General features: G+C 36.1%; 1 protein-coding gene across 1 annotated transcript in view; it reads left to right on the top strand.

The window, feature by feature from the left end:
• CDH9 (cadherin 9) overlaps nucleotides 1-25,447 on the top strand; it is a 148,987-nt gene that overhangs the window by 42,533 nt on the left and 81,007 nt on the right. Inside the window, exon 2 of the mRNA XM_002714092.5 lies at nucleotides 7,462-7,738. Within this exon, the coding sequence (XP_002714138.2) occupies nucleotides 7,511-7,738 (228 nt within the window). The 5' untranslated portion in view covers nucleotides 7,462-7,510. The remainder of the gene's footprint in view (nucleotides 1-7,461; nucleotides 7,739-25,447) is intronic.

Here is a 25,447-nt window from a genome sequence, read left to right as displayed (position 1 = left end):
AGAAATCGAGGAATAGAAAACAAGGATGCGGAGGTGAATCTGGGACCAAGTAGTTAAGATGCCCATGTTCCCTACTGGGGTGATTGAGTTAAGATATCTGTTCCAAGGTCCTAGCTCTCCAGCGTCCTGTTACTGAAGATCCTGGAAGATTAGATAATGCCTGAAGTGACTAGGCTCCTACCACTCAGGTGAGAGTCCTGGACTGAAGGATTGAGTTCCCAGCTCCCATCAGTGGTTCCCAGCCTTGCCTGGGGACATTGTGTGCCTTTGATGAGTGTACTAGTGAATGGGAGCACTCCTACTCTTACTTTCTCTTTCTCCCATGTATGGGAGAGATGTGTATGTATGTATACATCTTTTTTTCTTTCTCTGTCACTCTCCATCCTTCTAACTGAAAAAAATGATTATGACTATTTTCAAAATCAGAAAATTTCTGGATGGTGTGAAATTGTTTGCTTCAACTCTCCAAATCTTAGATATATAATCTGGAAAAGGATTTCTGTTGTATGATCATATTACAAAGACTTTCTTTATAAGATTAACAGGAGGTTATATGTGGAATTTCATTGTTAATTGCAAATAGATAATCATAAAGATTTGTGTTATATGTATATTTTCTCTAAGAAACTAACTGAAAAATACTGTTATGAAAGCATCTCATATGTGTTAAGTATCTCATATGTGTTAAGGTTTCTATGATTCTAAATGTGCATATACAGAAATAAAATAAAATTTTAGATTATATTTTAATGATGAACATCCTACTTAGTTGCAATAATGCACTATTTTTTCTTGATTCTAAATTAGACTGAAGGCATTTTTCCTCAAATGTAACTGACAACTGACATATCACTAAGGGAACAAAGGGATAATAATAAACAATTTTCAGTTTTAAAGTTAAAAAGATTCAAATCAATTCCCTGATTATAAAATCAAAGTTAAACCATATTTAAAATATTGTACTTTAAAAAATAAAATATTGTACTTTACAGTGCATCTGATGCTATTTATTTATCAACAAAAATGTGATTAAAATACAGAGTATTTAAGGCTGGGAGAGATAACTAAGCATGGAAATTTTAGTAATCAGCTTGTTGCAAGTGAATGAATAAAGGATATAAAGAATTTTTAATAAACCCTATGGGATCAAAGCTTGCTAACTTTGCAATCAAATGCAGCAGAAAACCTTTTGGAATGTACACTTTTATCTAAGAGCAGAAAAATCTGCAGGTGTTATATTGGCCATAGGAGGGTTGCACTAATGTTCGTTAAATGTGAAAACAATATATGAAAAATTATGCAGAAAACAAGAGTTATTTAATCTATTTAATCAAAATGCCATACAATTCAAGCATTCTATAGCTTATACCAATCAAGTTGTGAAGTTCATGCTTAATTGTATGTTATGTGAATTTTTGTGAATTACTCATGTTATTGTAATTTTATTTTATTTTTTAGCGGAAAGTATTCTGAATTTTTTCATATATATATTTTCTCCCAGATCAACACTTTCATTTCTCTATTATCTTGTTTTTATAATGGGAAATAAAGTCACTCTGTGATCTCAAACTCAAAATACAAACAATATTTGACATTAACCAAACAATTATTAAGTCCCTAGTATGTGTCACTATTTTTTTGCAAGAAACAGTGTTTTACAATACACTATATTGTAATTTAGAAAAATGATTGATTAACATACAGTGCACAAAATGAAAGTGATCTAAAGGTGATGGCAATTCAAGTGACAGAAATAAATAGATCACATGAATGATAGAAGTCCAGATGGAAATGGGGTTAGGTATTTTTCAAAAGGTTGTTTAGAGATTTCCCAAGAAACATAATATGGTACAGAAACTGCAAAATGAGGAGGAGATAGCTATGGACGAGCTAGGTAAGAGTGATCTAGGTTCACGTGTAAATAATGAAGGCAAAGACCCTGGATGGAGCAAGTATTTAAAGCACAGAAAAGAAGCCTTCAGATGGCTGCGTGTGGAACAGTATCTGTTTTAGTCAATTCTGACTGCTCTAGCAAAATGCCATAGTGGGTGGTTTATAGAAGAAACATTTATTTTTCACATTTCTGGAAACTGAGACATCCAAGCTAAAAACTTCAGCAGATATAACATCTGATGAGGACATTCCTTATGATTTATAGGCACTGTTTTCTCATTGTATCCTCACATAGCCGCAACAGAAAAGACTTGAGTCCCTACATGGCCTTTTAACTCCATTTTAAGAGGCTCTCTCCTCATGAACTGATCTAGTCATAACCACCACCCAAGGGTTCTACCTTCTAATACCATCACTTTGGAAGTAAGGATTTCAACATACACTATGAGAAACGGTGACTTGATCAGCCCTCACCCTGACTGTTGATGAGCAACTTGATATGTTATCCCTCTTAGTATTTTTTTTTGTTTGTTCTACTTAATACTTTTGGTTGAATACTGTAATCAATACACAATTCTTCTTAAGTGCTAAAATTTAACTGAAAAGTGATCACTGTTAAATATAAGAGTGGGAATAAGAGAGGGAAGAGATGTGCAATTCGGGACATGCCCAAGCTGACTTACCTCAAACGGTAGAGTTAGAAACATACCAGGGGATTCCAATTCAATCCCATCAAGGTGGCATGTACCAATGCCATCTCACTAGTCCCAGTGATCAATTTCTGTTCACAATTGATCATAATGATAGGACTAAGAACCAAAGGGATCACATAAACAAGAATAGTGTCTGCAAATACTAGCTGATAGAATCAAAAAGGGAGAGAATGGTCCAACATGGGAAGTGAGATACACAGCAGACCCATAGAATGGCAGATGTCCTAAACAGCACTCTGGCCTCAGAATCAGCCTTAAGGCATGCGGATCCGGCTGAAATGCCCATGAGAGTATTTCAGGCATGGAAAGCCAAGACACTCTGGGGAAAAACAAAAAACAAAAAACAAAAAACAAACACCTAAATGAAAGATCTCTGCGAGTGAGATCCCAGTGGAAAGAATGGGCCATCAAAGAAGGTGGTACCTTTCTCTGAAGGGAGGAGAGAACTTCCACTTTGACCATGGCCTTGTCTAAATATGATCAGAGTCGGTGAACTCAGGGGGTTTCCATAGCCTTGGCAGCTCATGACAAGAGCCTAGGTTGATTACTGATGCCATAAACAAGAGTGTCAATTTGTTAAGTCAACAACAGGAGTCACTGTGCTCTTACTCCTCATGTAGGATCTTTGTCCTTAGTGTGCTGTACATTGTGATTTAATGCTATAACTAGTACTCAAACAGTATTTTTCACTTTATGTTTCTGTGTGGGAGCAAACTGTTGAAATCTTTACTTAATATATGCTAAACTGATCTTCTGTATATAAAGAGAAACGAAAATGAATCTTGATGTGAATGGAAGGGGAGAGGGAGTGGGAAAGGGGAGGGTTGTGGGTGGGAGGGACGTTATGGGGGGGAAGCCATTGTAATCCATAAGCTGTACTTTGGAAATTTATATTCATTAAATAAAAGTTTAAAAAAAAAGAAATTATAAAGAATCAAAGCATGACTCTGTAAGGAAGCTCTAGGTTGTAAATAACGTGTGAATTTTCACACTGCACACTTCTTCAGCTGTTAGGTACTGGATAAAGGATTCTACAGATGCTTGTGGAAGTATGAGAACTTCAGGCCCCTGCACATTTGGGTAAAGTGGCTTCCATAGCCAAGGAAAGTTGTACAGATAGTTTGATGTGCCAATCATTAGAAATAAAGGCATATAAAAATTGCAAAGTGTACATGGCAATATTAAAAAATCAAAAAGATTCTGATGAATTTATCAGTGTCCTGGCCACTTCTCTATATGACATCATCATTTCTTTCTGGATTACTGCAGTGGACTCTAATTGAGTTCTCCCTTAACCATGGTCCCTCCCTGACCTCTAACCTATTTTCCAGTCAACAACCATAATCACCATTTCTATACACATTGTGCTAAGATTTATCAATGATGATTACACTGAAACTAAATGTGACTTTTTCACTCTAGCTTATAAAGTCTTGCATCATTCTTCCTGTCTCTGGCTCCCTCCAGCATAGATGGATGTTTGTTTTCTCAAAGCCTATATTCCACACACAGTGTACATCACAGTTAGAAGACATCCCAGGATTTGAAGAGTGCTCTCTGGCTTCTCTTGCAAGATTATCCGCAAGATCAATGCCTGGAGGAAATTCTTCCAGCACAAAGAAAATAGGGTGATCAGGGTGGTTGCTTGTGAGATTGCTGTATTTTACCAAAGTGAGATCAGTATTGTAACTTTAGATTCTCTGGCTGTTCATTTACCACTGCACCATTGCTAATCTGCAATCTGGACCAGTGGCCACTGCATGTTACTTTTGCATTATGTATTTTCTGAACACTATTTGACATTGTTGATTTCTGCTATGTATTTATCTCCTTCTTTATAAATTGTCTTATACATTTTAGGATTATGAATAGCCACGAAATTGTTAATATAATAACTAACATGTTCTGAGATTTCAGAGTCAGCAAATGATATGACTTTTTCTTATTTTGGAGTGCATTTGTAACCCTATATATGTATTATGATAAGTAAGATAATTTAAAATATAATAATTATGCAAATCAGTTTGCACATCTTAATGTGCTGGGCAGTCAGTAGTTCTACCTCAAAGAAATAAGCTATAAAATCACTCATCAATCACCAGTCTCCTTTCTGCTGTGTTGGACATTTCTAAGGCTATTGTAGGACCAACCAGTGGGATGAAGAGGTTGATGAAGGTGAAGATAGGGGAAGGTATCATGATGCAGTGGGTTAAAGTCCTAGCCTTCAGTGCCAGCAACCCATATGTATGCCAGTTTGAGTCCCAGATGCTCCACTTCCTATCCAGCTTCCTGTTATGTCCTGGGAAAGCAGTGGAGGATGGCCCAAGTTCTTGGGACCCTGTACTTGAGCGGGAGAACTGGAGGAAGCTCTTGGCCTCTGCCTTTTGATCTGTTCAGCTCTGACTGTTGCAGCTGTTTGGGGAGTGAACCAGTGGATGGAAGGCTTTCTCTCTGGCTTTACCTTTCTCTGTAACTCTGTCTTTCAAATAAATAAAATAAATCTTTAAAAAATAAAAAAGGTGAAGAGAATTATTATTATGACAGATGATGATGATATTGCTAACATGGTGAGTTGTGTGCTAGCACATAATATGTTAACTATTTTACATGCATTATCTTATGTGAAAGGAATAATGTTTAAGTTTATGGTTCTGAATGACAATTTCAATACTTATCATCAGTATCAGATTTGTCTTGATATTGAAATGCTTTAGGTCTCAGTTGTCTTATAGGTATATGGTGTTGTGTAGAAAAAAAACTTATAGAAAAAGTGAATATTATTTCATACTGATAAAAATTACAGATAATACTAAAACAATACTTTGTGAGTCAAATAGTAAATATTCTCCTATTATTGATAGACTGATACCAAGGAGGTGGGTAAATATCCCACAGGCTCATGATCGTAAGGGATAAAGCCAAGCTAGAGCCTTATTTTGTCCTTTATGCTTTGGTAGCTCCATTAGCAAATCTACAGATTGGTGCAGCATCAAGTATATGTGTTAGGCTAGATATCTTAGAAACAAAAAAATTCCTCAAAATTTTTATACTCATGTTAGAAAAGACTGTCAGTTACTTCTCCAAAATGGAAAATGTTAAATCTGAACTCAGGAGATATTAAACTCATATTGTCCGTTATGCTGAAGAGGTTTAGTAAAGGTAAAAGAAGATAAACTGTTGGGAGTGGGGAAGGGAGAAAATATACTTTTCAAGGCCATACTTTCAACTTTCATGATCAGAAAGTGACCAGTTACTTTTTTGTTTCTTTTCTCTTTCCTTTCTAATCTTAGTTTTATTTTATAATCCAATGCTCTTTGTTCACAATACTGATTTAAGATGGGCTTTTATTGCTTAAAAAGATCATCAACATCTCACACCCTTAAACTATTATGAAACTCAAAACCAATTTAATAACAAATAAGTCTGCTTTCTGAAATATCAAATGACTTCTTATAATTTTAATTCTAGAATAACCAACTTTTTACCTCAAAAGGGAGACATCATTTCAAAATTCTGAATGAAATTACACCATAGTTAAATCATCATACCTAATTTTACAATACCCATTTTGTACATTCTTTATTTTTCTTATTATTTTAATATACAAAGGTGTGCTTTTTAAAAATTAGTCTGAACAATATTTCCCTTTACAGCAGATACTCTCAATCTTAAATAAATTTGAGCGACCTAATCAATAAATAATTTGAAAAATATAGTTATCAGTTATAAAGGATCAACATGGTGCTAGGTATTATGAGGCACAACCCTTAGTATATATAGCATTATTTCACTTGCCTTGAGGCCAAATTTCAACCTTTTGGATAAGGAGAAGGAACAGACGGAGAGAGAGGAAGAAGAGGAGGAGGGAGAAAAAACAGCAGGAGGAGAAATGAAGTAAAAGAAGGAGGAGACAAAGGAACCAACAGTTTGTACAAAATTGGTAGCTTATGGGAAGAAACCAGTGTTCTTTAAAGTTTATTAATATTTTATTAAAATTTTACTTTTATTGTTTTAATTAAATATTAATTTATTTATTCTAAAGTCAGAATTATAAAGAGAGAGGGAGAGACAGACATCTCTATCTGATAGTTCACTCCACAGATGGCTGCAATGGCTATGGCTGGGCCAGGCTGAATCCTGGAACTTCATTCAGGTCTCACACTTGGGCCATCTACCATTGATTTTTCCAGGCCATTAGCATGCAGCTGAAGCAACGTGGAGCAGCGGGGACATGAACCAGCGCCCACATACGTTTCCAGAGTCGCAGGTAGTGGCTTTACCTGCTGCGTCACAATCCTAGCCACACTTTCATTAGTTTTAAGCACCTTGGAACATTCAGCGTGATAATTGGTATACCATAGAGGTCATTTATTTTTAAAATATTTTGTATTTTGAGTTAACAAACATATTTACATGAAAATAATGATGAGAGTACTTTTAAAACAAAAGTTGGATTAAAAGATACACTTGTTTTGGAGCATTTTTGAAATCTATGCATAGCTTTTTTATAAAATACATTTCTATGAACTTTTTGAAGACCCTCTCCATAAGCATGGATTTTAATTTTTACACTAAACTAAAATATGGATTACATTTTCTATGAAATTTTGAAGTACCCTGCAGTAATCTTATAGTCAAATGTTAAGTTCACCTTTAGTTTACTTTTGATATTTATCTATGTGTATGTCCTGCTGACTTTTTAATGATAACTCACTGATATAACATAGGAAAATAGTGTATACATATTATTTATAAAATTTAAATAACATTTACAATAAGGTATTTTTTCAGCTTACATGCTTTGTGAAAATGAAATTCAACCTAGTAAAACCATTTTTCTTCCCCTGCTCCTTAGGAGAAAGAGACAATACATTGAATTTGACATCCTGCAGAAGCCACAGATAATGAGGACTTATCATTGCCTACCATTATTCATCTGGATGTATCTGTTCCATACAGTTGACACCATCCCATTCCAAGACAAGGCTAACAGTCATTTACCAAGCCAAAGGATAGTAGGTCTGACAAAAGATGCTGATAAAATGTTGCGTCGCACCAAGCGTGGGTGGATGTGGAATCAGTTCTTCTTGTTGGAAGAGTACACTGGTACAGACACACAATATGTAGGCAAGGTAAGATTTTTATGTGCTCAATTTAGAAGTTGAAAGTGATAGCTATTCTATAGCAACTTTCCATATAACCAATAATTATTAACATCTTTCACTAAATATGTTTAAATATCATAGTCTATCAATTTTTTCAGCAGACTGTGGTGGGGAATATGATATATGACAATGTTTATTGTAAACTGGTATATAAACATCAAAATACAATGAGTTATATGGTACATTATAAAATGCTATTATTGATGCACTGTTAATCAAGCAGCTATGTTTAATTGCCTGGGTATGTACTCAATAGAAAAGAGTTTTCCTTGAAATTCAATTTGAAATACTGAGTAAATACCCCAGTGTGTTGTAGTGCAAAACAAAATGCAATTTTAGTATACCAACAGTTTCTAAAATGTATTGGTACCTATTGATGACTAGTTCATGATAATTAACAATAATATACTCTGAGAAATAGAGTGCTTCTAGATGCTTCTGTTTTAAGATCAGCCAAGCTGAACCCCCTGCCTGTAATCTAGACTAGAATGTTCAAGGCATAAGGAAGAAGAAAAGCAAAAAGGAGAAAGAAGACACAATCTATGAGGACATAATTCAATGTTATTAACAGCAACATGGTATCTCATTAGCAGTCGGCACTAAACAGTAACAAAGAATAGGTAACTCCCTACTTTTGTTCAGGATCAGTCTGGTTCATTACCTCTGTCCTTTTCCCTCTTTAGTATTTACAGAATCTCTTTGTTTAATTCACCTCCTCCTCTGCTTTCTTTAGCTGCGTGGTATTTCTGATTTTCACTACTTTCTGCTTACCTATTACCCCTTATCCATCTCATTTATACTATTCTATGATCAGATTCATCGGCTCACCATGATTATCCTGATTATCCCTAATTTACAGTCAATGCCAAAGTACTTTCAATGTTGAGAATAACATATTCACAGTCATATATTTGTTTTCCTTGACTGTAGGCATGAATACAAGAAGTGATTGTGACAGTTTGAGTATTTTTTGATTCCCCAAAAACATAAAGCAAATATGTTAGAATAGGCCAAAAATGAAAAACCAAAAATTCTTGCTAGTGCAAAGGTTTTGTCTGTAGTTTCCAAACAGAAGTATATTTATTCTGGGAAATTGCCCAAATCCTGATCCATTTCTGCATTCTGTATGTGGGGCTATATATATATATATTTTTTTTTAAATGCAATCTCCTTTATCAGAAGCCTATTATTTCGTGTGCTTTTGATCTCTCTTTCTTCAGGTTCAGAGGTCATGCTCACTCTGCCCTATCCAGTTCACTTTCTGATTCTTTTTCCCTATTATTTTTCATCAGGTTATGCACATGACATCCTCCGACATCCTTCATTTATTGTTACTTTTCACAGTACAGTCAATAACTAATATTGGGATATTTCAAGTTCAGTGAGCAAGCATTTATGTCTAAGGACTTGCAATTGCCTTATGATTTCTTTTCTAAGGTAGCATACAAAGGTACGAAGAGGTCACACAACCTTGCAGAGATGGTTTCATCCTCGGAGATTCACAGATGCAGAAGAACAGCTACAGAAGAAAAAAGATCTTTTTTCCTTAAGGCAGTTAAGGCTCTACTACAAGCATTTAATTGCAGCGGAAAACAAAAAAGTACTTGTCTTAAAAGCATGTGCATTAATTCATAAAATGTCCACAATATATACACTGACATTTTATAATATACAATGTACTTTAAGTCTTTTTATAATCTTGTTTAATCTATAATTAGTTCTATAAAAAGTTATATAAACAATTACTAAAATTGTGCACAGTTTCATTAAATTATTTTTGATAAAATAGATTTCTATTTATCTTGGAAGATGGACTTCTTTTTTAATGTATTTGGTTTTTAGTGTATTCTTCCTAGACAACCATATAATTAGCCAAAATGGAAAATTAATTGTTATAATCAGATTGCTTTGTCAAATAAGAATAATCAAACCAAAATTTTTTGTCAACTACTTGTATATTTTCAATTAAAACTAATATGTGTATTAAAGAGAAAAATCAACCAAAAAGGTCAAATTGCTCTTTGAAAGAAAAATAAAGTGCTATCTATGTTTTGTTATAAGCCCTTGCCTTCGATATGCCACTATAAAAGATGATTTCCCACCACTCCTTAGCATTTATTAAGTTATTAAGCAGCCGTACACTTTCCCATAACTTGATCTCTGCTTTTGACATCATTTTTCATTTGAATATACAGAGTCTCATCAAACCTTTAAACTAGGTCAAAGGCATGCCTTCTGACAAAGATTTGATTTCTTGAACAGCACACAGATTGTCTTTTTTTTTTTTTTTTTTAGAGGCAGAGTGGACAGTGTGAGAGAGAGACAGAGAGAAAGGTCTTCCTTTGCCGTTGGTTCACCCTCCAATGGCCGCTGCGGCACACCGCGCTGATCTGATGGCAGGAGCCAGGTGCTTCTCCTGGTCTCCCATGGGGTGCAGGGCCCAAGCACTTGGGTCATCCTCCACTGCACTCCCTGGCCACAGCAGAGAGCTGGCCTGGAAGAGTGACAACCAGGACAGAATCCGGTGCCCCGACCGGGACTAGAACCCGGTGTGCCTGCGCTGCTAGGTAGAGGATTAGCCTATTGAGCTGCAGCGCTGGCTACATATTGTCTTTTGACCCTGTTGCCTCTGGTTGCTCTGAGAAAACCCGAACCTATTCTTCCAGGATTCACTGCACTGTGAAATCCTCTGTGAAGCAAAAGTTGGCCATATGCACCATGCAGCATAGTGGTAAAGGGATAGGTGGCTTCTAATGGAAAGAGATCTTTACGGTTTTTTCTTCATTCTATAGAAGGTAGGTTTCATAGAAAATCGTTAGAACCATAATAGTTGTGGATAATATAAACTTGCTTAAATAAAATGGTAACATAATCTTTGAAGGTAAAAGCTAGAGTTTGCTTCTATCTTTTTTTTTTTTTTTTTTTTTTTTTTTTGACAGGCAGAGTGGACAGTGAGAGAGAGAGACAGAGAGAGAAAGGTCTTCCTTTGCCGTTGGTTCACCCTCCAATGGCCGCCGCTGCAGCCGGCGCACCACGCTGATCCGATGGCAGGAGCCAGGATCCAGGTGCTTTTCCTGGTCTCCCATGGGGTGCAGGGCCCAAGCACCTGGGCCACCCTCCACTGCACTCCCTGGCCATAGCAGAGAGCTGGCCTGGAAGAGGGGCCACCGGGACAGAATCCGGCGCCCCAACCGGGACTAGAACCCGGTGTGCCGGCGCCGCAAGGTGGAGGATTAGCCTATTGAGCCACGGCGCCGGCAAGAGTTTGCTTCTAGATTTAGACAAAGTAGTCTTAGAACAAATAGAATAGTAGCAGCAAAATTTAATAAAATATATATATTCATATACACAAACAATTTATAGGATTCAGTACTAATTGTGTCATTCAGTAACTATATAATACTTATAAATGATTTAAACCATCCAAATATCATGTTCTTGCTAGTTTAAAATAAATTGTCATTAAGGTTTCTTTAATTGTATATTTTTGATATTTTGTGAGATTTGAGTGGCCTGCCACTGTGAAATGAAGTCAGTAAAATGTTGGTAAAATTGTGTATATAGACAAACCCGAGAAGGTGGCATTACATATCAAGTAATACAAAGTAATAGAAAAAGCTAGTTTAGCTTGGAATATGAACACACGGTCAAAACATCTTGTAAAAATTAGTTATGGGTGGACTACAAGTCTGGATTGTTCATTTTCGTTTGTCACAGTTATAAGAAGTACAAGAAAATAAATTAAGTTGATGTTTTATAAGGAAATAATGTAGACATTTTCTTTATGCCATCTCAGATACATACAATAAAAGAGAGACACATCATCATAATGATTAATAGCAAGCTTTATTTTATATCGTAATGAAATCTGACAGTTGCCTGGCGTTTGGGGAATATCCGGTGTATGGAAAGTGTCTGCTAGAAGTAGAAGGGGCCAAGAGTCCAAATAAATAGGACAAATTCAATATTATGTAGAATGTTATTTATTGGGTGTTGGGGTGTATTTATGGACAGAACATGGTCTCAGATAGCAGATTCCTTTGGTAGGAGGCAGAGAGAAAGGGTTCTGGAGCTAAAAGTGGCCCATGCTAATCTAAGTACATTAAGACTTCTCAAGAAATATTTTTTAACTTTCATTTAATAAATACAAATTTCCAAATTATAACTTTTGGATTATAGCAGCTCCCCCCCCCCCCGATAACCTCCATCTCACCCACAACCATCCCATCTCCCACTCCTTCTCCAAACCCATTCTACATAAAGATTCATTTTCAATTATCTTTTTTTTTTTTTGACAGGCAGAGTGGACAGTGAGAGAGAGAGACAGAGAGAAAGGTCTTTCTTTGTCGTTGGTTCACCCTCCAATGGCCGCCGCGGCCGGCGCGCTGCGGCTGGCGCACCGCGCTGATCCAATGGCAGGAGCCAGGTACTTATCCTGGTCACCCATGGGGTGCAGGGCCCAAGCACTTGGGCCATCCTCCACTGCACTCCCTGGCCACAGCAGAGAGCTGGCCTGGAAGAGGGGCAACCGGGACAGAATTCAGCACCCTGAATGGAACTAGAACCCGGTGTGCCAGCACCACAGGCGGAGGATTAGCCTAGTGAGCTGTGGTGCCGGCCTCATTTTCAATTATCTTTATATACAGAAGATCAGAAGATCTACTTAGTATTTACAAAGTGAATTTACAGAGTAGTATCCCACACAGACACACAAAGTATAGAGTACTATTTTAGTAGCAGTTTTACTGTTAATTAACCTAGTACATCACATTAAGGACAGAGATCCCACATAGGGAGTAAATGCACAGTGACTCCTGTTGTTGATTTAACAACTGACACTCTTATTAATGACATCAGTAATCACCCAAGGCTCTTGTCACGAGCTGCCAAGGCTATGGAAGCCTTTTGAGTTCACCAACTATAATCTTATTTAGACAAGTCCTAAAGTGGAAGTTCTCTCCTCCCTTCAGAGAAAGGTACCTCCTTCTTTGATAGCCCGTTCTTTCTGCTGGGATCTCACTCATAGAGATCTTTCATTTAGCTCTTTTTTTTTTTTTTTTTTTTTTTTTTTTACCACAGTGTCTTCTTGGCTTTCCATGTCTGAAATACTCTCATGAGCTCTTCAGCCAGATCCAAATGCGTTAATGGTTGATTCTGAGGACAGAGTGCTATTTAGGACACCTGCCATTCTATGAGTCTGCTGTGTATTCCACTTCCCATGTTAGATCGTTCTCTCCTTTCTAATTCCATCAGTTAGTATTAGCAGACACTAGTCTTGTTTATGTGATCCCTTTGACTCTAAATCTTATCATTATGATCAATTATGAAATGAAACTGATCACTTTGACTAGTGAGATGGCAATGGTACATGCAACCTTGATGGGACTGAATTCGAATCCCCTGGCACGTTTCTAAATCTACCATTAGGGGTAAGTCCTATTGAGCATGTGCCGAACTGTACATCTCCTCCTTCTCTTATTCCCACTCTTATATTTAACAGGGATAACTTCTCAGTTAAATTTAAACACCTAAGAATAATTGTGTGTTAATTAAAGAGTTCAACCAATGGTGTTAAGTAGAACAAAAAATACTAAAAGGAATAAAATAGTAAATCGTTCCCCAACAGTCAGGACAAGGGCTGATCAAGTCACTGTTTCTAATAGTGTCCATTTCACTTCAACAGGTTTCCTTTTAGGTGCTCAGTTAGTTGTCACCGATCAGGGAGAACATATGATATTTGTCCCTTTGGGACTGGCTTATTTCACACTCAGCGTGATGTTTTCCAGATTCTTCCATCTTGTTGCAAATGACTGGATTTCATTTTTTTTTTTTTTACTACTGTATAGGTTGATTCCATGTCTTAGCTATTGTGAATTGAGCTGCAATAAACCTTGAGGTGCAGACAGCTCTTTTATTTGCCAGTTTAATTTCCTTTGGGTAAATTCCAAGAAGTGGGATGGCTGGGTTGTATGATAGGGTTGTATTCCGAATTCTAAGGAATCTCCAGACTGACTTCCATAGTGGCTTTACAAGTTTGCATTCCCACCAACAATGGGTTAGTGTCCCTTTTTCCGCACATCCTCACCAGCATCTGTTGTAGGTAGGTTTCTGTATGTAAGGCATTCTAACCTGGGCAAAGTTAAACCTCATTGTGGTTTTTATTTTTCATTTCCCAGATGGCTAGTGATCCAGAACATTTTTTCATGTGTCTGTTAGCTATTTGAATTTCCTCTTTTGAAAAACATCTATTTAGGCCCTTGGCCCATCTCTTAAATTGGTTGTTTGTTTTGTTGTGTTGGAGTTTCTTGATCTCTTTGTATATTCTGGTTATTAATTCTTTATCGGTTGCATAATTTGGAAATATTTTTCCCATTCTTTTGGTTGCCTCTTCATTTTCCTGTTTCTTTTGCAGTACAGAAACTTCTCAATTTGATGTAATCCCAAGTGTTAATTTTGGCTTTGACTGCCTGTGCCTCTGGGATCTTTTTCAAGAAGTCTTTGCCTGTGCCTATATCTTGCAAGGTTTCTCCGATGTTCTGTAATAATTTGATGGTGTCGGGTCGTGGATTTAGATAACATTGCAGGCACTACACAAGGGAAAATCGAGGGTTACATCTGGTAAGAAAAACCTAGAGGATCATTTAAATGACCTTGTAGAACCTATCATAGAACTTGCGATGACGACCAGCATTCCTTAAAAGGCCAGATGACAGTTGCATTAAAAATGGTTACATTCGCTGGTGCTGTGGCTCAATAGGCTAATCCTCTGCCCACGGTGCTGGCACACCGGGTTCTAGTCCCGGTTGGGGCCCCAGATTCTGTCCCGGTTGCTCCTCTTCCAGTCCAGCTCTCTGCTGTGGCCCAGGAGTGCAGTGGATGATGGCCCAAGTGCTTGGGTTCTGCACCCACATGGGAGAACAGGAGAAGCACCTGACTCCTGGCTTCGGATCAGTGAGGTGTGCCAGCCGCAGCAGCCATTGAGGGGTGAACCAACGGAAAAGGAAGACCTTCCTCTCTGTCTCTCTTTCTCACTGTCCACTCTGCCTGTCAAAAAAACAAAAAATGGTTACATTCAGGTCAAACTGCATCCTTGTAGTTGATCACTTTTGAGTGAAACTAGTAGACGTTTGCTAGTATTGCTTAATATGATTGATTTTCTTACTCAAGAGGATTGCAAAGTCACAATAATTTGCTATCTAGCTTCTCAATAATATAGTGACACATGTGACTGAGTTATTTAATTAGGATGATCATACTGCTCAAATGGAATTAAAATAATTTCAACAAGAAATATAGCAAATGTTCCTAATGCACAATTAGAGGATCTTCACGTGCACTCAATTTTTTTTTTTCTTTTTACACATGAGATCAAGGTCTTAAAGAATCCCTGGTTATCACAGTCAATACTCATTCATATGCCAGATATTGAGAATTTAGCACATTTTCACAATTTTATTTTAACATGTGATTGTTAAAACAAATCTATTGTGTGTAGTATTCAATTTATATACACAGTAAAGTTAGTATTTATTCCTTTTGAAGGAAAACATTTGTATTAATTAAAAACTTTGCATATCAACTTTATTGATCATTACATTTAACTCAAAAATATGTATTTAACACCTATTTTACAGAACAAGCAAGCTGCTGGCAAAACATTGCCTCTGCCACCATAAGAATGTAAGATATCTTTGCTACAGAGTTAGCTCTCAAGTTTTCTAATTTTTAAGTTAAAATTTTTAGATGTCCCATGCTTGAAATAATTATAAATATAGTCATAGAATGTAGAGCAGTAGGATATTTTGAAACTTATTGAGTTCTGCTTTCTTGCTTATAAATGAATTATGTGTTACCTAAAACTTGAAAAGTCAGGTTCTGAAGGCAAAATGGATAGGAGTATGGTTTATATTTGATTGAGTTCCATAATGTAAGTAGCTCTCCTTTACACTTACATATGCTAATGTATGCATTTCATATTAATATATCCTGAAATGATATATAAAATATAGAACTTGGATGGGCTATTTTCTTTAAGGCTTTTTGGACACAGCACTTTGATGAGTCCAAGTTATAGCAAGAATAGAAATTAGAGACAAAAATAAAGACTCAAATTTACTGAAGAATGTTTGATGAATTTTATAGTATATTTTAATGTTTTTCAAAATCTCCATAAAATATCTTTATGAAGGTTTTAGAATATCATTACTTATTATAAAGCACATGCAGCAGCCACTTCTGATTTATGAATGCATCACATTCTAAAATTCTCTTTATAGATTGGTTATTTAAAACTCAGATGCATGAGAAAAATATTAAGCAGTATAATGAGAATCAGGACAATTCTACAAGGTCCTATTTCACACTGAGTTCTATACAAACTCACTTTTATAATAGAATACTGTCTTAATTTTTATTATCAGTGTTCGTATTGCAAATATAGTATTATGTCTAAACTGGACTACTGCATAAACTAGGTTTTTCTTGAATTTACTTATTAATTTTTTTAATTTCAAAACATATCACACACTACTGAAATAATACAGATATCTTGTGCAAAATGTTCTAGAAAATATCTTATATTTAATAGAATTCAAGCTGATCAAAATCGTTGCATCAGCCTTTATTCTATGATCCCATAAGTATGTAACCTCAGATCTAATTAATATGGCACAATTCAATTATGCTGATCTGTCTGCTATTTTGTCTCTTAGAATCAGTGAACTTTGGGGCTAGAATCTATGTGGAGTTATTTTTCTTTTTTCTTTTCCCCAAATGTATGGCATGATGTTCTTACTCAAAATTAACTTTCAAAAGATTTTTCATAAAATCTTTACTATTTTCTGACCTATATCTTGAAAGGTCAACATTGTGAAATATGTAAAGAATAGAAGTCTTTCATTAGAAATACATTCCCTTTTCCTGAAAATTGTATACTGAAATCATACTCTTGCAGCATATATAGCTTATCTCTGCTGATTGTTCCAAATTTCTTTAATTCTTTGAATGAAAGGCTAATTTTATACAAATTGTACTTTTTTTCATTTTTCTCCTTAAACTTTACTTATTTGAGAATCACTTTCACTCCAAAACAATTCATTTTTTTCAAAATGAACTCTAGAATGTTTTATAAAATACACAACAATAAAAAGACCAGTTACAATTGTTATAAAAAGAAAAACATAAATGTGTAGGATAACAGATATTATAATTTTTCTAATACATTCTCTCTATATTAACTACCACAACTAAGGAAAAAATGTGGTATTTGTGGGGCCAACGCCATGGCACAATAGGTTAATCCTCTGCCTGCCGTGCCGGCATCCCATATGGGCACCGAGTTCTAGTTCCGATTGCTCCTCTTCCAGTCCAGCTCTCTACTGTGGCCGGGAAGGCAGTGGAGGATGGCCCAAGTGCTTACGCCCTGCACCCACGTGGGAGATCAGGAAGAAGCACCTGGCTCCTGGCTTTGGAGCAGCATAGCTCCGGCCGTTGCCAAAAAAAAAAAAAAAAAAAAAAAAAAAAAAAAAAAAAATGTGTTATTTGAAATCTTGACATTTGCAACAAAATGGATGCAACTGGAGATCATTATGCCTAGTTAAATGATGTCTTTATTACAAATAATTTTAAACTAATATTAAGCATTAAAAGACTAAACTAATTCAAGCTGATTTAGGATTTGCAACTATTCCTAGACATACTTGTAATTACAATTCAAGTGAATCTTTTTCTTTTGTTTTTGTTGGAGTATAAGTAATGTTAAATCATTGTTAAAATAGTATGTTGTGTAAAATGTTCATTGCTATGTTTATCAAATTATATATGTAAGTTTTCATAATATTTCCACAGGATTCAGCATTTTAAACTATTTCTTCCTTTTTTTAAAAAAGATTTTATTTATTTATTTGTATTTTTTTTTAGGATTTATTTTATTTATTTGAAAGACAGAGTTACAGAGAGGTAGAGACAGAGAGAGAGGTCTTCCATCCGCTGGTTTACTCCCCAGATGATCGCAAGGGCTGGAGCTGCGCCAATCCAAAGCCAGGAGCCAGGAGCTTCTTCCAGGTCTCCCACCGGGGTGCAGGGGCCCAAGGACTTGGACCATTTACACCGCTTTTCTGGGTCATAGCAGAGAGCTGGATGGGAAGAGGAACAGCCAGGAATAGAACCAATGCCCATATGGAATGCTGGCGCTTTAGGCCAGGGTTTTAACCCAGCTGCACCACAGCGCCAGCCCCTAAAAGATTTTATGTATTTATTTGAAAGTCAAAGTTACACAGATATAGAAGGAGAAGCAGAGAGAGAGAGAGAGAGAGAGAGAGAGAGTTCTTCCATCTGCTGGTTTGTTCCCCTCAGCTTTCCACAGAATCTCAGAGTACAGGCATAATACAGGAAGGTTTTCTTGCCAGTGAACAAGGGTGACTTTAGTTCAGTGCCCCATAGAATCCTCATTTCCATTTGAAACTTCATTGTAGTAGCACTAGATATATTTTGTAATGCTTATCACTGCCTTATTTTGTTATATAAATATATAATGATTTATTTACACATTCTACTACTGACAATGTGCTTCAATATTTGGTGGCTTTAATAAATAAAGCTATTATAAACATTTTTATTGTCACATATAGATTCAATTTCTTTTAAAGAGTGGGATTTCTGAATCACTGAGAGGGAATAGCTTTATCATTATTACCTGTCATAAAATTCTCACGAGGATTTACAATTGGTCCAGTGTTATTTGTTTCAAGATGTTTTCTCTACCTAGTTACACTGGACCTTTTACCTTTCATGCTTTTTCTCTGGTAATTATTGCTCCATCTGTCTGTACTGTTCATCTTTTATTGATCTTTTGGTCTACTCTGTGTCAATACTACACTGTCTCAATTGCAGAAGCATTATTGTTATTTTTCAGTCTCATCAGGTGAGCCTCCCTAACATGTTCCACGTTTCCAAGATCACCGCAGCTTTCAGTTGCTTATTACTTTCATAAAACTTTTAGAATAACTTGCCTATTTTCACTAGTCTGAGGCTAAGCAAACTAAAATGGCATGCCTATTTCAGAAAATGTGTGATTTTGGCTAGAACTTTGGATTTAGGTGGGGAATTACCATAGGGGCACTATTAGAAACACTGATATACTTGAAGATGCACTGTTTATTTTACTTTTGAATATAATTATATATTTTCATTTTAACCTAATTTTACACTAATAGTTTGATTTTATTAGATCAGAATAGATATTTCACAAAAAATTCCATCCAAGTGGCCATATGATAAAATGACCATATGATAAAACGGTCAGCTCATTAGAAAAATGTATAGTTTACCACACAAATGCCAGCACAACTATGAGTGAAGAAATATAAATTTCCAAAGGGAAGTGTAAATGTAATGTGAATAAGCTAGGATGCAGCTTCAATGTGAAGTGCAAATGCTATAAATGTTAACTATGACTTAATAATTATAGAAATATAACATGCTTAGGAACTAGAAGACTGCAAAACAATTTAAAAACATCAATGTCATCCCAATTATTATTCCTGTGTGTTTTTGTTGACTTTAGTTTGAAATACTTCCAAACTTTGAGGAAGGTATTCAAATTCTTGCAAATAATGCCTGTACCCCCTTCAATCAATTATCAATATCTCATCCAATTTGTTTTATCCCTCTTTCTGTTTACATCAATTTTATGATATGGCAGAAATATTCTAACTTTGTCATTGATTCTGAGACGTGTTCGTTATTGACCTGTACAGATGTTCTGAAGTATTTGAAGACCCACACTAACTTGGTGATGGTTGAACTCTTAAATTCCGATTCTTGCTGATGAAATCTGCTCAATTCCTTAATCTCTGTGATGGCTTTTTCGATTTAGTTGCTTGGAGTTGTATCTTGCACATGTGAAATCTACACATCTACTCAATGGTGTGGAGATTAACAGAGACTTTGGATGCTGGCACTTTGACTCCGCCCTGTGATTGTCACCTCATTTCTTACCATTCTCTCGGAGTCAGACTCCAACTCTCTCTGAGACTGCTTCTCTCTTCTTCAGTTCTATTTATACAGCCTTTCTCCTTCATAACTGCAAAGGACTTGCAGTAAGAAAGCCCAGTAAAGATATAGACCATCAGAAATTTAACGCATCATAGTTTATAGTCCTTTCTCTTTGGTTTGTGTCCCGGCATCAATTTTTTGTATATCTGTACATCTGTTTGAGTCAAGTTCTTTTAGCAGTTCTCAATAAATATGCTTGTCAAATTTTGTGAAGGCAAAAGCATGAATACCAAGTCAGAGTTTGAGAAATAGTATAATGGCAATTTGCAGGTTTCATGTACCAGTAAGGCTTGTAATACAGTAATATTTAATTTTTTCTAATGTGTCAAGTCAAAATAAATACTCTTGTTTTCTTCAAATTGATGTTTACTATTTCTGGCTTAAGTTTTTTTTTTTTTAATTTGGTAGAATATTCTCTGTTTTCTATCGTAGCTATTAGTGTGAATTCATTATTCATTCCTTACTGTAACTTATCATTCTTTTTTGTTATTGTTTTCATAAGTAGACTTTTTATTTGTCCTTATTAAATTAAATATCAAACAGATTCTTGGATTGATGGTTCGTCTCTATCAACTTGTTCAACTTTAGAACCTATCTCATCCTCAGTGGCTTTTCCAGAACTACTACTTTCACCATGAAACTGAGTTTTCCCAATTCAAACTTGGACTTCTTCCGCAATTTTACACTTACAGGAAAGACATCAAGGATAAATAGACTGGCATGCCTTTTCTATGTCCTTTCAATGATATTGGAGTCAATTTATTGAGCACTTATATCAAGTAGTTTCTCTGCCCCTTCCACATCATGAGTTCCATCATCTCCCAGATTTAGCAGACCTGTTGGTGCTGCGAACAGGGACTCTCCTGTACCTGATTTTTGTGTTTTTCAGTAAAACCAAACCAAAACAGATGGAACAAATAACTATAGGTAGTCTTGACATCAACATGAACCTAAGTCGTAGTCTGCCATTTTTTGGCCATGCTACACATTTTGTCATGGGAAAGATCCATGCCATGGACGTTAGATAGTTTTTGCTCTGAACATCTTAAGTAAATAGCTTGAATTTTTTAAATGCAACTTCACCATTCTGTAGATCAGCAAGACTTACTTCGTAAACATGACTCTTGAGGCCATCAAATGCAACTTTTGTTCCCTGAGTCCTCATTACTAGAGTTTTCTTTCAATATTTCTAACATTGAACATGGCAGATGTTTTCACATCACACAGGTCTTTCACAAAAGAATGGATCAACCACTTTCTTCTTGCCTCACTTTTTGTCATAAGGCCCTCATTCTTTCCAATTGCCAAGGTGGTGCTCAGAGAGCCAAAGGGTGACTTATAAATATTAAGGATTCTCTCTTTTTTGATATTTTATGTGCTGTAGCATATTAATAAAATTTATACTTCACTGCTTTCTTTCTGGATAAGAATTCAGACCTTGAAATGGAAAGTCAATATTCCTGGCCATAAATTAACATTTTCTATCCACTTTTTGTCTGTACCTGGCTAGTCTAGTTGTTGGAGTTTTTAGTGGTCTCCTCCTTGATCTCCTTCTTACAACTCTCAATTGCTTTGAGGTCAGTATGTAAGTTCTGTTCTGAGAGCAATTGTGGGTACATGCACTCATTCCTTCAGCATGCCAGTGAAAGAGTGAGACCAGACATGTGTGAGTGTGTCTCTCTGTGTGTGTATGTGTGTGTGCATGGTATCAGATATATCAGATACAGGACTAAGGGGTGGGGGAAATGGGGAGATGTTGATCAAGAAGTAAAAATTTCAGTTAGAGAATGAGTACACACACTCCATATAAATAACATATTCAATAATCAGTTTGAACGTATCTGTGCATTTGGCTCACTAATCAGTGTCCCACTGATATGATTGACCACTTCAAATTGGATAAAAATATGAACTTATTATTAACCTCGTAGAATTAGAAATCATGAGATTGATACTTAGCACTCTATTTTTAAAGATGTTTGTTTGTTTATCTATCTGAAATGCAGATTGACAGAGTGGTATCTTTAATCTTGATGGTTCTCTCCTCAAATGACTGAAGTAGCTAGGTCTGGGCTAGGTCAAAGCCAGGAGCTAAGAACACCATCCTGGTCGCCCACATGGATAATAAAGACCCAACCATTTGGGCCATCCTCTACTGCCTTCCCAGGCACATAAGTGTGGAGTTGCATGAGAACTGGAGCTGCTGGTACCAGAACCAGCACTCTGTGATGCTATCATACATGGCAGCTTAACACGTTGTGTCTTAGTGCTGGCCCCAAGGCTTATCCTTTTTATTCCTTAGTTTCTTCTCCTTACCTCGTTCTGCCACTAATGTGTAGGAATACAGATTTCTTTCAATTTCTGGGCAAGTGTTACAAGTCCTGATTAAGTAGTCTTTTGATGCTCTGCCTCATGTGGTTCCTGAAATGTATCCATAAAGAAAATTTATGAAAAGATGATTTCAGGGGCCAGCGCTGTGGCATAGCAGGTAAAACTGCCACCTGCAGTGCTAGTATCCCATTTGGGTACCGGTTGGAGTCCCAGCTCCTCCACTTCCTATCCAGCTCTTTGCTGTGGTATGGGAAAGCAGTAGAAGACAGTTCAAGTCCTTGGGCCCCTGTTCCTGTGTGAGAAACCCAGAAGAAGCTCCTGTCTCCTGGTTTTGGGTCAGCACAGCTTTGGCCATTGCAGCCAATTGGGGAGTGAACCTGCGGATGGAGGACCTCTCTTTCTCCCTCTGTGTGACTCTTTCAAATAAATAAATAAATATTTAAAACAAAAAAAAAAGAAAAAGTGATTCCAGAAAAATAAAAGGATGTAGTGTAGTTTGATGTCAATTTTATTCTTTTGCAATTATTCTGCTTCTATTGAATTATTATTCAAACTCCTATGTATGGTTCCACATCTTTGCTACAGTAAGCAATCAGTCTCTCAATGTTTGGAGTCAGTTTACATGTAGTAGATTCCCAAATGGTCCTATTACTCCTAATTCATTGCCTGTTCCACCCCTTCAAATTAGATTTCTGTAATTTTATCAGAATACTCTTTTCTAAATTATGTATCATAATGTTATCTTCTTTGAGAATTTTAATGGCTTTTGTGAAAGTGATCAAGTAAGTTGAGATGACCATTCTTTTAAAATCCTTAGCAACAGGGCATTCACTCTTATTCACATCATAATCACTCCATATAATCTAGAATTTAATTCTCATATCTCAAGAGTTATTCATATCCTTTATTCTATGAAAATTAAATTTTGTTCAGATTTAAAATATATGCATTTGATGTCACTTTTCATAAGCCATTTTATCACCTGCCAGGCAGTAGTTGCAGTTTTCTCTGTGCTGTTATTAAGCAAGTGTTTTATAAAGTTTTTATATTCTCTTATCACACAGTTACATGTATGTGTGTTTGAGTGCACACATGTGCAACAGCGAATTAATTCATTTCCAATTATATTCTCAAAGTCCTTAGCATAGTGCAGCCACATGAACACATGCACACACACACACAGACACATACATTTTAGAGCACTAACAGATCATTATAAAGAGATCAAACTTCACAAGCAAATATTGTAAAAAATAATCCTATTGTCAAACTACATTTTAGCTATGTAATTTATTTTAACAACATATACAAATGATGTATTACATAAAAATGATTCACTCTAAACTTTATTTCTTTTTGACTGCTGATTTTACATTTAATGAATTTCATGCATTGAGAACACAATGCATTATTTGAGACTGATCCTACTGAACAGCTATATCTCTAACATTGGAATGAAATATGGGAGGGAAAATACATTGATGTGCTTAGTACTCCCCAGAGTATAAAAAATTGCCTCTTGAAAATGATGTGTTCAAGGCTATAACCTTCGTTTGTATTCTTGGAGATACAATATGACCAATGAGTGAATCCTAATTTTCTCTCATGTCATTTCACTCCTGGTAATGTGTGCTTCATCTTGACCATTTTCATGGTGAATAATGCTAGACTCACACAGTACACATTCTCTTTTCTGACTTTCTGGTCAAGGCTAGAAATAGAGGCTCCTTTTTTAGCTTTGCATAAAGCTGAAACGAAGCAGAGTTTTGCATTATGTCAAAAGGAAGTTCTTAGGATAAAAGGTAGCTGAAATGTGTGTATTGTGATAAGAATAGCCTCTTCTGTGTCAAATGTGTTTCTAACGTTTTTACTTTTAACATTCTTTTCCCCTCTATGGGTCAGAAAATTTAGAGGAAATGAAAGTTTATGTTGGTATTCAATTTGAATTATATGTGAACATCCTAGCACCATTCTTGCTATATTTATACTAGCCATTTGAATCACTACAGGACTTGCAACATTTATAGGAAAAGTCATCTTATTTATATGTATACAGTGATAAAGGACAAGGTCAAATTTATAAAATGATTACTAATGTATAAGCTTCAGAAAATGCTCAATTATTCTATAGTTATTCTTTAAAGTTGTAGTGCTTTAGTTCCTTTGTGTTTTTATTTTAGACTAACAAGCCTGGTAAATGTGATGTTGCTTGAACAATGCTTCTTTATCATGAATATACCAAGAATACCATATTGGGAAAATTTATAAAATTCATAGAAACACATATATCAGGTGTATGTTTACATATAGATGCAGTAATGTTGAATTTGTTTACATTTCTAAAATTAGATAAATTGTTAGCAAAGGAGTAAATATACCTTTTGGATTATTCTTTCTGTAATACACTATGCCTTATTGTCTTTCCTTCATATAACAATTAAAAAATAATCAATGAGAAAGAATTATAACATCCATAATTATTTAAGATATATTCTTAAGAAAAAAGGTACGCTTGTTTAGTTTTGTGAAATTATTATAAAAATTAAAAATACAGATTATGGCCAGCCCCACGGCTCACTAGGCTAATCCTTCGCCTGCAGCGCCGGCACCCTAGGTTCTAGTCCTGGTCGGGATGCCGGATTCTGTTCCAGTTGCTCCTCTTCCAGTCCAGCTCTCTGCTGTGGCCCAGGAAGGCAGTGGAGGATGGCCCAGGTCCTTGGGCCCTGCACCTGCATGGGAGAACAGGAGGAAGCACCTGGCTCCTGGCTTCAGATTGGCGCAGTGCCAGCCATTGCGGCCATTTAGGGGGTGAACCAAGGGAACGAAGACATTTCTCTCTGTCTCTCTCTCTCTCACACTAACTCTGCCTTTCAAAAAAAAAAAAAAAAGGTGAATCTCAAATTGTTAGCTTGAGACTGAGTACCACATTTAACATCATTATAATTTGCAGATTTATAAACTGTCTTTGAAATATAAATGAGTTAAAATTGGTTTATTATGAAGAATTTTTAAGAATAATATGATAAGTTTTTTTTTGTTTGTTTGTTTGTTTGTTTTTTTTTTTGGGAAGGTGGGAGGCACTGTGGTGTAGCAGGTAAAGCTACTGCCTGCAGTGCTGGGATCCTATATGGGCGCCAGTTCAAGTCCCGGCTGCTCCACTTCTGACCCACCTATCCACTGTGGCCTGGGAAAGAAGTGAAAGAGGGTCCAAGTCCTTGGGCCCCTGCATCCATATGGAAAACCTGGAGCTCTGACCATTGTGGCCATCTGCACAGTGAACTAGCAGATGAA

The sequence above is a fragment of the Oryctolagus cuniculus genome, chromosome 14, assembly GCF_964237555.1.
Source record: "Oryctolagus cuniculus chromosome 14, mOryCun1.1, whole genome shotgun sequence".
NCBI classification, from domain to species: Eukaryota; Metazoa; Chordata; class Mammalia; order Lagomorpha; family Leporidae; genus Oryctolagus; species Oryctolagus cuniculus.
Note: the sequence above shows the minus strand (reverse complement) of the source record. Positions and strands in the feature narration are given on the sequence as shown.